Source organism: Callorhinchus milii, unplaced genomic scaffold (genome assembly GCF_018977255.1).
Source record: "Callorhinchus milii isolate IMCB2004 unplaced genomic scaffold, IMCB_Cmil_1.0 Scaffold4, whole genome shotgun sequence".
Taxonomy (NCBI): Eukaryota; Metazoa; Chordata; class Chondrichthyes; order Chimaeriformes; family Callorhinchidae; genus Callorhinchus; species Callorhinchus milii.
Window position 1 is genome coordinate 54,400,238 of NW_024704745.1, and position 13,443 is coordinate 54,413,680.

At 42.0% G+C, this 13,443-nt stretch overlaps 1 protein-coding gene across 1 annotated transcript; it reads left to right on the forward strand.

Moving 5' to 3' along the window:
* The first annotated feature begins 2,488 nt into the window (after window positions 1–2,488).
* Window positions 2,489–9,871, forward strand: LOC103184227 (transmembrane 4 L6 family member 1-like). Its single transcript, NM_001292453.1, is given in 6 exon segments — window positions 2,489–2,614; window positions 3,421–3,603; window positions 4,605–4,670; window positions 6,493–6,638; window positions 8,772–8,958; window positions 9,560–9,871. Coding segments are annotated over 5 exon segments (585 nt in total). The 5' UTR covers window positions 2,489–2,614; window positions 3,421–3,432; the 3' UTR covers window positions 9,575–9,871.
* The last annotated feature ends 3,572 nt before the right edge of the window (window positions 9,872–13,443 follow it).

Consider the following 13,443-nt stretch of genomic DNA (forward strand, 5'->3'; position numbering starts at 1 on the left):
CAAACAGCCAATAAGTAAATGGCCAATTTCTATCTCGAGGATTGTTGGCCAGGACACCAGGAGAAATACATTCTTTTTTTAAGTGATCTTTAATGTCCAAGGACAGTTGTGAACTCGATTTAATATCTACAACGACAAAAACAACAAGAAAATTACATTTGTATAGCGCCTTTCAGGTTGGGAGGAGCTGGACAGGCAGAGTTTCAGACCCCAGCTGGGGGTTGGGGAGGGTGGAGGGGGAAGTAGGGAGATCGAAAGCACGGTCGAAGAGGAGGGTTTTGAGATGGGTCTTGAAGGAGGCAAGGGAGGAATTGAGACGGATTGAGACTGCGGGATGGAGGTCCAGAGGGCGGAGACAGAGTGGCAGAAGGCCCACCCGCCAATAGTGGGCGAGCGAGATGGGGACGTGAAGCAGGCCGCACCCGCTGAGCAGAGAGAGCGAGCAGGATGGTAGGGGGTTAGGTGATTGCAGAAGTAGGGAGGAGCAAGACCATGGAGGGTTAATCTAATCCTCAGGACAGGATCTATGCTGATGCAATGCTCCTCTAGCCCTTTATTTGAGTGTCAGCATCGATTGTGGGTTGATTCACTAGCTTCATTAATAATAATAATATTAATTGCATTCAATGTGAAAAGTGCTATATCAAATGCAAGGATTATTATTATTATATTATTTCGTTGTGAGATGTCTCAAAGCGCTTCACAGGATATGTTGTAAAGTGGATTTACTGTGTATTTTGTGGGTGAAACATGACAGCCAATTGTGCACAGCAATGTCCCACAAACAGCCATGGAGTGAGCGACCAATGTTATTTTGAGAGATTTGTTAGCCAGGACACCAGGAGAAACTCCCTGCTCTTTTGGAATAGTGCCGCAGGCTCTATGACACCCACCTGAACAGAGAGATGAGACCTCAGTTTAATGTCTCATCTGAATGAGAAGATGCAAAACTGAGATTGGCAACCAGTTAGGCCGGGTTCATTACCGAACAAGACCGTGTTCAATAAGAATTCAGTATTTTTTTCTCTAGAATAAGACTAGTAAATCGTTAACATTTAACTGATTAGATAAGGGAAAGCCTTACCAAGTTTATCTGAGCACTTCAAACATTTGACGTCATTTGCAGATAAATACACTTGGTGGGGGGGATTCAAATAAGAATGGCATATAATCAATAAAACCTCAATTTTATAAATTAACAGAACCGCAGTGACTGCCACAGATGCATGTTAAACATTTACACAAGGTTGGAAAGGAAGTTATTTTTAAGCATCCTTACATTTTTATCTCAAATCTTTGTACATCATTGTACTTACTTCCCTTTACAAATATTTCATAATATTTCTCTGTTCCAATCAGTTTAACTTGCACAATTTTAATATAGAACCGAGATAAATCTTTATCTATTTATCTCAGCCATGGAGAACACCTTCACTTTGGGCCCTGATGCATTTCTACAATGGATGCAAATGTGTGCCCAATTTTCCCTTTAATTGGGATCTATTTCAAATGAGTTTTCTTAAAAGGACTCTTTATCACACGTTGGACATCTGGCTAAACAAACGAAGAGTGTCATTTCGACCAAGGGTATTCTATGCCGACACAATTTACTTTGAAAGATGAAGTTCCTGAGGGTCTGCATGCTCTACTTCCAGTTACTGAAAGCAATCCCCATTTGAGATACGTTAAACTAAATGGGAAGAACAGAAAGTAATGTTAAGCAAAGTAAATTAATATTTTGCTCTTAAGGGTTTACCTTCAGTTCAATGTCCTTTGAATCTGGTTAAACTAAAATACTTAAATTAATTTTGACTTTGCATTCACCCACTATCCCAAACACTGGTGATTATTCTCCTGGGTGATTGTGTGGAGGGGGAAACTAAGCAGTCTCTTTGATGGTAAGCTGAGACCCTAAGGTGGTCTTAGCAGTGGAAAGCATGCCACAGTGTTCACAATGGCAGCTGTGTGCTTTTACAAGGATGCATTGAATTCCAGCAGTGTCCCAAAGGAGTCTACAAACCTTGGCTGTTGCCAACCTGTGCTTAGACTCTCCAGAATTAGATAAGCAGAGTGCTTCCTTCCCAAAGGAGTCAAACAGAAATTTCCATACATTCATGGAACTCTCAGTAATTTAATTTGAATGCTCCCTTAAGCACTGTGAGATAGGTTTCCACACTGTTATAATGAAATCACACAGTCTTAACTTCATAAAGAAAAGATGAAGTAGCAGTTGAAACAAAACAAAAATTGATCCTCATAAAATGCAAAATTCCAGACTGCAAGCAGAACTGAACTAATTGTCTGGGTCAGTGGCATATTGTACAAGGGTACAAAAAATGCTTTTAAGTACTCTTGTTTGTTGAGCTGAGTCACTGTTTGCATAAAGCCTGACTCATTGGGAATGTTCAAGGTTTGCATGCCATTTCCAGATAGCACTGTTTAATAGCACATAGTAGAGAAGAAACAACTACCAAGTGGGTGAATGATCAGAACAGGATTCGGTACCAGTTAACGCAGAGGTCTTGTAAGGATTTCATTCAAGCAGACCGAAGTGGATAATCTGAGAAATTCACAGCTGAGCTAAACATTCACTTTCCACAATCGCTTTGCAAAGGTATTTTTATAAAATCAACTTATAATATATTTTAATAACATTAAGCAAGCCGAATGTCAGTTCTTGGGAAATACCTTAACAAAGCAGGAATTGAGTAAGCTTTGCAACATGTTTCTACAGAACAGTTTTATGACATTGCTGAACATTAATAAACTACTAAGATTATTTTGGCTGCTCTGATGGTGAATATTGTGTTAAGATCCAGAATGGCTTAGAAAATTTGGTGCTCCAGTCTATGTGCACTGCATTTCATTTCTCGTACATGTTAGGTAAAGCAAACCAGTACCCAAAGATCTTTTTTGTTTGTAATCGTTTAGCTCAGGGTGGTCCAACCTTTTGGCTGCTGAGGGACAAGTGTCTGGAAAGTCCACAGGCCGCATGAGTAATATTTTTGTGTTTTCCTTCAAGAACCATAACATAACTTTTACACAGTACCTTTATCATGTGGGAGGACATCTCAATGCAATGGACACTGCTGGCTGGGCACCTGAACTGGGTGTGGGAGCCAAGGGAGGTGTGGAGGGGAAAGATGACCGAAAGTGCGGTCAAAGAGTTAGATCTTGAAAAGAGAGGAGGGTGGGAGTGACTCGGAGGGACTCCAGGAATGGAGTTCCAGATAGCGAGGGCAAAATAAATGGCAGTCGTGGGGCAAATAGGGTGGAGAGACACTCTAACTTGCTATTCATGGCATTCTGTATTCAGCTGTGTGGGATGTAATGTACAGAAATATAGTTACATACTAAGTTATCAACTATGCTAGATCCTTGAAATGAACACATATTCTGTTGCTTGAATTCTTTTTCCAGCACTCAAGCACAATGTGCACAGGGAAATGTGCAAAATGTATTGGAGGAGCATTGTTTCCACTTGCTTTGTGCTCCATCGTGGCAAATATCCTCCTTTATTTCCCAAATGGACAAATAATTGAAATTGATGAGATAACTGACTTTGTTTGGTTTTTCCCTGGTATTGCTGGCGGTGGAATACTGGTGAGTTCATTTTCAATATTCATCTGCCAAACATTTGCAACAACCAGTAGATATACCAGTTTTTTTAAACATCACTATGCCATAAAATATATGCAACTATTTTGCATTTCAAACAACAACATGGTAACTGAATACTCATTGTACATTTTAAAGAAGTTGCAGTCTTTGCCGATTTTGTTCAAACTAAAATGAACCTTTATTTCAAAGGAAAACAGGTCACGTAACTAATAAGATCAAAACTGCTTCTCAAAGCGTAAAATTTATTAAGAATTCATACATTCATATGGTCTGAATCCTGGAAATTTGTGTAGAATTTATCTTATTTTAAATTTTTCTGGAGTCCTATAGCGTATTGGTTAGAGCACTCGCCTCTGAAGCGAGAGGACCTGGGTTTGATTCCCTGACAGGGTGAAACATTCGGCAAGTTTCCTTACTCTACATGCCTCTGTTTACCGAGCAGTAAGTAAGAACCCGGTTATTCGTCGATTGACAAATCGCTTTCCGAGGATAATAATCCCTTTAAAAAGTTAAAATAGTTTGGTCAATCAATCATTGACTGTTTGTGAAACACTGCTGTGTGCAATTGCTATTGCTTTGCCCTCACAAAATATACAGTCAATTAACTTTACAGAATATTCTGTGAAGCTTTTTGAGACGTCTCGAAGACGTGATAAGGCGCTATATCAAATGCAAGGACTATTATAATATTATTAATATTCTGATCTCACTGTCCAGGTGGTCATTAACGATTCCATGGTACTCTTCGAAAAAAGAAGAGAGTTTATTTCAGTGTCCTAGCCCACAACCCCGAAAATAAAATTGGTCATTTACTCCACAGTTATTTGTGGGACATAGCTCAAAAATTAGCTGCTGCATTCACCTACAAAATACACATAGCCACATTATTTTATATCCTGTGAAGCAGTTTGAGACAGCTCAACAATACAATAAGGCGCTGTATCAAATGCAAGCATTATAATTATTATTGTTTTTTTTTACAGATCCTTTTACCAGCATTCATGATGTTTTGGGCTGGTGGAGATGGATGCTGTGGTAACAGATGTGGGGTAAGGTTTTATCTTTCCAAAAAAAAAAGAATTTAATTCTTTTGTGTATTTTGTACTTTCTACTAAGTGTTCAATACTCAGCTATGTGACCATCACCCTCATGATGAATAAATTGAAGCACTGATTACCTGCACTGAAATCTGCCATTGATCACAGCAAATTCACTGGCATAGAAATTGAGATCTCACTTACCCACTCACAAAATAGAATATCCGATAGAGATATTTTGATAAATCTTCCTGTTACATCAGCTAGTACATTATGTTCAGGACAGGTATAATATGGGTTCATTGAAAGGGATTCTTAGAAATCAGCTGTTTTTTGTGTATTACTGCAGTGAGAAGGAAACCATAGCTCGGTTACCAGACGTCAAATGAAGCTTTATGGAGAACAGTCACTGCACCAAGACAGTGGCAAGAAAGTTTCATTGCTCATTGAGATGTGCAACTACTGTAGTTACTATTTTTGCACAGAAGCAACTATAGTTACATAGCTATTTGATATCCTTTTTTTCATGTTTACTATGCATCTTTTCCTGTTTATTGTACAATTAAAGAAAGGCACACCTGAAAGTTAAGGAGAGATGATCATTCAGCAGCTTGATGGCTGCGTCTGGATCACTGTGGATGGAAGGCCAGAGGGAGAGAAGGTCCGAGGATGAGAGGGCATTTGTGAGGGAATCAGGGGAAGTTTTTTCCATGGGCAGAAAAAGATGATGGAGGGCTTGAGGGAGAGGAGGGTGATATGAGTGGAGAGGGAGATGAGGAAGTGGTATGAGATGGCCTTGTCTGTGATGGACAGTTCAGTCATGTTTAGGCCGTGGGTGATGACGAGATCGAGGGAGTGGCCACGGTTGTGGGTTAGGGAGTTTACGTGGATGTGAGTTTTAAGGTGAGAGGAGGGTGATGAAGCTGGAGGAGATGATAATAATAATAATAATCCTTGCATTTGATATAGCGCTTTTCACGTCGGGAGGACGTCCCAAAGCGCTTCACAGAACACACTGTAAAGTGAATTGACTGTATATTTGTGGGCGAACGCAGCAGCCAATTGCGCACAGCAATGTCCCACAAACAGTCGTAGATTGAAAATGACCAATTTATTATTGTTTTTGGTTTTGTAGGGATTATTATTAGACTTGTGGAGTAAGGAAACTTGCCCAAGGTTTCGCCCTGCCTGGAATTGAACTCAGGTCTCTCGCTTGCAAAGCGAGTCCTCTAACCACTGAGCTACAGGACTCCAGAGATGGGGCAAGAGGATTGAGATGAAGGTTGAAATCGCCCATTAGAAGCAGGCATTTTGTGTAGAGGGACAGGAATGACAGGAGAGAGAGATATTCATGAGGAAGGAACCAGGAGGTTTGGGGGAGCAGTAAACTAGAAGAATTTTGAAGGAGAGAGAGGAGGGATGGTAGAGGGTAAGGTATTCAAGAGAGGGGAAACAGCCAGAGGAATAGGGGGATAGACCAAGGGAGGTTTTGGAGATGAGGGTCACCCTGCCTCTGTATTGGTTGGGAGGGAGGGTGTGCTGAGAAGTGTGACCAGGCGGAGAAGTTTTGACAAGGTCACTGAGGGATAGCCAAGTTTCTGTGATGCCGAGAATGTCTATTTGCTCGTCCAGGAGGAGGTTGTGGACTGTCAGAGCTTCATTTGAGAGGGAGCGGCCTTTTTGGAGGCCAATGTGAGTAGGGGAGTTGGCTCCACTTGTATAACATTAGCATAGCACATTTATGTATTTTATATAGCCTTTTGATCAAAATTGTTCTAGTCATGAACTTTTTTGAGTGTCTTTCCATTGCTGACATATTATTTTTATGTTTCAGATGATGTTGTCCGTATTACTGTCTGCAGGAGGTTTCATTGGGGCTGGTTACTGCACAGTAATCTCAGGATATGCTCTAGCACAAGGCCCACTTTGTGAAACTGGAAATGGAAAATTTGAATATCCTTTCAGAAATGATATTTTAACGTAAGCATAAACTAAGCCTAAATGAGCAGGCACAAAATGAGAATGAAGAATCCCTAAATGAGGGTGCATTACAGTAAAACTCACATAAGTCTTATGTGTCAGGACCATAAGATTTAATATGACTTACGCAAAGTCCGAGTTGCAGCCAAACTTGTATAAGTCGCATAAAATCTGATTTCATGAATAATCTACATTGTATGCACATGGTACTTCATCACTGCCGCCAGTAAGTGCGCATGCAGTGATGGGTCAAGACTACTTTTCCCACATTCAATGTGTCAAGTTACAGCATTACAAGTTAAAAGATGATTAATACAATTAGTGCAAAGAAATTTAACAATGTTGCCAAAGACCAGACTGCTGAGAAGTAAATGTAAGAAATAACAATCCCAAATCTTTAGAAAAATTGTCTAATCATATGTACCTGTGGTTAGAGCACTCGCCTTGCAAGCGAGCGTTACCTGGGTTCCATTTACAGCAGGGCGAAACCTTGGGCAAGTTTCCTTACTCTACATGCCTAATAATAATCCCTCAAGAAAAAAACAATAAAAATTGGTCACTTGAATCCACGACTGTTTATGGGACACTCCTGTGCGCAATTGGCTGCCGCGTTTCGTCCACAAATATACAGTCAATTTACTTTACAGTATATTCTGTGAAGCGCTTTGAGACATCGAGAAGACATGAAAAGCGCTATATCAAATTCAAGGATTATTATTTTTATTACCTTTAAAAAAATTGAAAACATTTTGAAAATAAGGGAGATAGATGATACATCATTCATAGCAGAGGTGTTTACATTATATTTCCTCATATTATTATTGATACAGCAATTGATCAATATCAATAGACTCCGCCACTATCTCACCCCTCAGGTCACTGAAACTCTTGTTCATGCCTTCAACACCTCCAGGCTCGACTATGCAAACGCACTGCTTGTCGGCCTTCCCAACTGCTCCCTCCACAGGCTGCAGATAATCCAGAACTCTGCAGCCCGTGTCCTCTCCCGCACTAAACTCCGTGACCCAATCTGCCCCACTCTCGTCCGACTCCATTGGCTCTCTATCCTTCAGAGGATCCAGTTCAAGATCCAGGTCCTCACCTACAAAGCCCTCCATGGCCTCGCCCCACCCTACCTCTGTGACCTCCTAACCCCCTACCAACCCGTCCGCTCTGGCCTGCTCCACGTCCCCCATCCCACCATTGGCGGGAGAGCCTTCAGCCACTCTTCCCCCAACCTCTGGAATTCCATCCTCCAACCATACTGCCTCACCCCCTCCCTTACCTTCTTTAAGTCCCCTACCTACCTGCCCGTACCCTCCGTTCCTCCGGCTCCGGTCTGCTCCACGTCCCCCGCCCCAATCGCCCTACCATCGGTGGTCGGGCCTTCAGCCTCTCAGCCCCTAGGCTCTGGAACTCTATCCCCCAGTGCCTTCGCCTTGCTTCCTCCCTCTCTTCCTTCAAGGCCGGTCTCAAAACCTTTCTCTTTGACCGAGCCTTCAGCTCCCCTCTCGACTCTCTTCCCCCTCCTCGCTCCCTCCCTTCCCTCCCCTCACCCTGACCATTTCCCCCCTCCTCGCTCCCTCCCTTCCCTCCCCTCACCCTGACCATTTCCCCCCTGCTCGGGTCATGACCCAACTGTGCAGCGCCTTGGGACGTCCTCCTGACATGAAAGGCGCTTTATAAATGGAATCTTGTTGTTGTTGTTGTTGTAAGTCCCGCCTCAAAACTCTCCTCTTTGACCATGCTATCGGTCACCCCCCCTTCCCTCCCTTCTCCCTCCCTGACCCCAGCTCAGGTCTGAAATGCTGTACTCTGTCCAGCGCCTTGAGACGTCCTCCTGACATAATAATCCCTCCAAAACCAAAAAAACAATAATAAATTGGTCATTTTCAATCTACGACTGTTGTGGGACATTGCTGTGCGCAATTGGCTGCCGCGTTCGCCCACAAATATACAGTCAATTCACTTTACAGTGTGTTCTGTGAAGCGCTTTGGGACGTCCTCCCGACGTGAAAAGCGCTATATCAAATGCAAGGATTATTATTATTATTATTATGAAAGGTGCTATACAAATGTAATCTTGTTGTTGTTGATAACCTTAGTAATAACTTTCTGCTTTCTCTGCCACAGAGAACATTATTTGCTAAATCAAACATCGTGGGAGCTTTGTAAAAAGCCAGAAAATATTGTCCTTTGGAATCTGGTCCTGTTTTCAGCATTGTTAGGTCTTGGTGCAATAGATCTGCTTCTGTGCCTCATTCAGGTTATTAATGGACTATTTGGGTGTTTATGTGGCACTTGCATTCGTCACAGACAGGTTAGTACTCTGAGATATTTTATTCAATCATATTACTCTTTGTCACTCCCAAATAAACTAACAATACCTTCAAGCAAACACATATTGTAATAAAGTTTGTGATGTTTCATAACCATCACCGACATTATTTATAGCCAGTATTTAAGAAACAGGGTCTGGATAAGTTAGAAAGTTGGCCTGACAAGTGGCAAATGTCAATTATTCTGGGCAAAGGCAGAGGAATGAGTTTGTGGATGGATAATAAATAGTGGGATGATAAACTAAACAGTATTATTTTGCAGGTCATGACACAGAAGGGGTTGGAGATATTAGTGGATAGCTTACTGAAATGATTAGCACAGTGTACAGCAGCAGAAAAGAAAGTAAACAGAATTTGGGGGTATATGGTTAAAGCAATAAGCATGTCATGGGAAGTGATAATGAAATTGAACAGAACATTAGTCCAACCCTACCTATGGTAACCACAGTAGAGTAAGGCATCTTAGCATTAGCCAAGGCTTAACTAGCTTGGCAGCTGGAAGAAGGCACCCGAGCTGGGAGGTCACAGAGTTGACAATGATCACACTAGTCTGAAAAGTTTCTTGTATCTTCTTTCTTTCAGGATAATATTATTTGAACAGCACAGTGAAGAATCTTCAAGATGTCCAACTTCTTGACTCTTTATTAATTGTGACTACATATGTTTAGTTAATAAGGGACCTTCTATTGCAGAAGCTTAAAATGATAAAACCCTTCAAGTCAATTATTCTTGTAGGCTAATATTTGAATTTATAATAAAACATTATTTGGAGAAAAAGAACATTATTGTAAGGTAATTCTGCCAACAACAACTTGCATATATATAGAGCCTTTCACATAGGGTGGTTACTCGCAGTGCTGTCTCCAAGTGGGTAAATAAAACTCAGTTATTATTTCACTTCAGCCAGGAAGAGATTCTTTCTTTCTCAAATAAAATTACATGTAATGCATTGTGACAGACTCCCAGCCCTGGAAGATTCTTTGATTTTATTTGTGTTCCTATTTTTGGTCAACCGGGTATCTGACACATGCAGAAAACCACCACCATGCTTAAGAGTATCAAACAAGACTGAGAATTCCATGCACTCATCTACACATAGCAATTCCAGAGCTAAATAGTTGGAATGGAATGTACACTCTCTCCCTGGAGGATCACATCCTGCTTACCTAATTCCAGAAAGTATTAGGTGCAGGTTAGTGAGAGCCAAGGCTTCAGGACCCCAGAGTGTGTGCTCGGGTACTGCTGGAGTCTAACCAGCTAAAACCACTTAGCTTTCAGGCAAGCTTTCCTGCTGCTTGGAGAAGCTAAACTCACTACCCCAAAGGGCTGTTGACACTCAGTCCTTGAACATATTCAAGACTGAGATAGATAGATTTCTTATTGCAAAAGGGATTAAGGGTTATGGGGATAAGGCAGTCAGGTTATTAGCTGGAGTTAGATTAGAAGATCAGCCATGATTGAATGGAAACTCCCCTACTTACCTGCCCGTACCCTCCGTTCCTCTGGCTCCGGTCTGCTCCACATCCCCCGCCCCAACCGTCCTATCATCGGTGGCCGGGTCTTCAGCCTCTCAGCCCCTAGGCTCTGGAACTCTATCCCCCAGTGCCTTTGCCTTGCTTCCTCCCTTTCCTCCTTCAAGGCCAGTCTCAAGACCCTTCTCTTTGACCGAGCCTTCAGCTCCCCTCTCGACTCTCTACCCCCTCCTCGCTCCCTCCCTTCCCTCCCCTCACCCTGATCATTTCCCCCCTGCTCGGGTCCTGATCCAACTGTACAGAGCCTTGGGACATCCTCCCGACGTGAAAGGTGCTCTATAAATGGAATCTTGTTGTTGTTGTTGTTGTTGTTGCTTGTCCAGCTAGCACCACCCTACCCGTATGAGTGGTGAGTGGCAGGTTTCCCTTCTCCCGTAAATGGTCTGCCCTTCCAAGCCCTGCCAAAGAGCTGTGCCGTGGAGGATTGCCTGGCTCAGGAACCTGACTACTCAGACAAACACAGATTGCTGGCTCGATTCCAACATTTTATTGGCAAATATTTGCAGCCAGTTTAATTATGTTAGATCCATACAGGATCAATAGATATCTCTGCAAATTAAGACAGTAATTAAAACAGGGGTGAATAGTATCCATTGTTCTATGTTAGTTAACCTATTGTTGAAAAATGTGGCAAATTGCTGTCTTCATTTATTGACTGGTTCACAGACTTGAATTATCCTCTCCCTCTCACTCTTTGCAATGATTTGAGCCTGAAGTCATCATTGGAATGCTGGTTATCGGCCAAAACCCTGATTTTTTTTCTCCCTCGTGTTAAATCAGTTACCTGCAGGAACAAACAATGGCAATGAAAAAGTGGGATCCATGGCCTCCAGATATTTCTATGGAGTGTCCATAGCCAGCACTCTAAGTGTTAATTGGTTTGAAACTCTACGAATGGAATAATTTTTTCGCAAAACCAGCCAGGTCAACTGACACGATTCTAACCCCTAAATTTGTATCACCACAATATGGCTCATCCCCCCTCGCAGAGTGTACTGGATGGCCTCTGTCATCAATTCATAGAATCATAGAATCGTACAGCACAAAAAGAGGCCATTTGGCTCATCGAGTCTGTGCCGGCTCTTTGAAAAGAGCAATGTAATGTCAATCCCACTCCCCAGCCCTTTCCCCATAACTCTGTAAACCCGTCCTCCTCAAATACCCATCCACCGCATTCATAACATAACATGTAGGAGCAGGAGTAGGCCATTCGGCCCTTCGAGCCTGCCCCGTCATTCAATCATGGCTCTCCCCTTCTAAAAAATAACCCGTTCTACTGTTTTTGCTACCTAGATGGATGACTTTGCACTTCTCTACGTTATACTTCATCTGCCACCTACCTGTCCAATCACCTGACCTATCTATGTCTCGCTGCATTTTTTTAATGTTGTCCTCTGTGTTGGCACTTCCTCCTAGTTTTGTGTCATCCGCGAATTTAGATATTTAACATCGATGTCCTCATCTGGATCGTTGATGTAGATGGTAAATAGCTGAGGCCAAAGGACTGATCCTTGTGGCACTCCACTAGTCACATCCCGCCAATTCGAAAAAGGACCCGTTTATCCCTACTCTTTGTTTCCTACCCGTTAACCATTCCCCAATCCACGTTAATATGCTCCCCCCAATTCCATGGGCCCTTATCTTTTGGACAAACCTTTTATAGGGCACCTTATCGAATGCCTTCTGGAAGTCCAAATAGACCAGATCCACTGATTCACCCTTATCTAGTTTACTGGAAATATCCTCAAAGAAGTCTATGAGATTTGTCAAACATGACTTCCCTTTTGTAAAGCCAAGTTGACTTGGCCTAATTATACCACACTACCACATCCTTAATCAACGATTCTAACATTTTTCCTATCACTGATGTGAGACTAACTGGCCTATAGTTCCCCATCTTTTCCTTTCCACCTTTTTTAAATAGTGGTGTGACATTTGCAATCTTCCAATCCATGGGAACTGTTCCAGAATCCATGGAATTTTGGAAGGTCAGACATAAAGCCTCCACTATCTCATAAGCTACCTCTTTTGAAACCCTGGGATGCAAGCCATCCGGACCAGGGGATTTGTCACTTTTTTGTGCTAACAGTTTCACTAGCACCAATTCTCTACTAATGAAAATTTCCCTAAGTTGCTTCCTCTCCTTATCCCTTTGATGCATCTCTATTGTTGGCAGACTTGTTGTGTCTTCTCGGGTGAAGACAGATGCAAAGTACCCATTTAGGCACTCTGCCATGTCCTTTTACCCCATTACAACTTCTTCCGTCTCTGACTGAAGTGGACCTACATTTACCCTCACTAGCCTATTCCTCTTAATATATTTGTAAAAACTTTTACAATCAGACTTAATGATCCTAGCTAGCTTACCCTCATACTCCTTTTTCGCGCTCTTAATGAGGTTTTTAGTTTTATTTTGCTGGTTTCTAAAACTTTCCCAATCTTCAGATTTGCTGCTTTTCTTGGCACTTTTAGAAGCCTTTTCTTTTAATTTGATGCTTTCCCTAACTGCTCTAGTTAGCCACGGATGAATTGCTTTCTCTGTGGTACTCTTATTCTGCAAGGGAATATGCGACTGCTGAGAATTTTGCACTACATCCTTAAATATTTGCCACTGTTGGTCTACATTTTTACCTCTTAATCTTATTCTCCAGCCTATTTTACCTAAATCTTTCCTCATACCTACAAAAATAGCCTTATTTAAATTCAGAATACTTGCCTCGGATTTAACTATATCCCTCTCTAAATTAATGCAGAATTCAATCATATTGTGATCACTCTGCCCTTGAGGATTCTTAATACCTAAACTGCCAACTAGCCCTGTTTCGTTACAAAAAACAAGGTCTAGGATGGCCTGTCCCCTAGTTGTTAAAAGTTGTTATTGAATCGGCCTCAACCGCCCTTTCAGGCAATGCGTTCCAGATTCGAATCAACTCG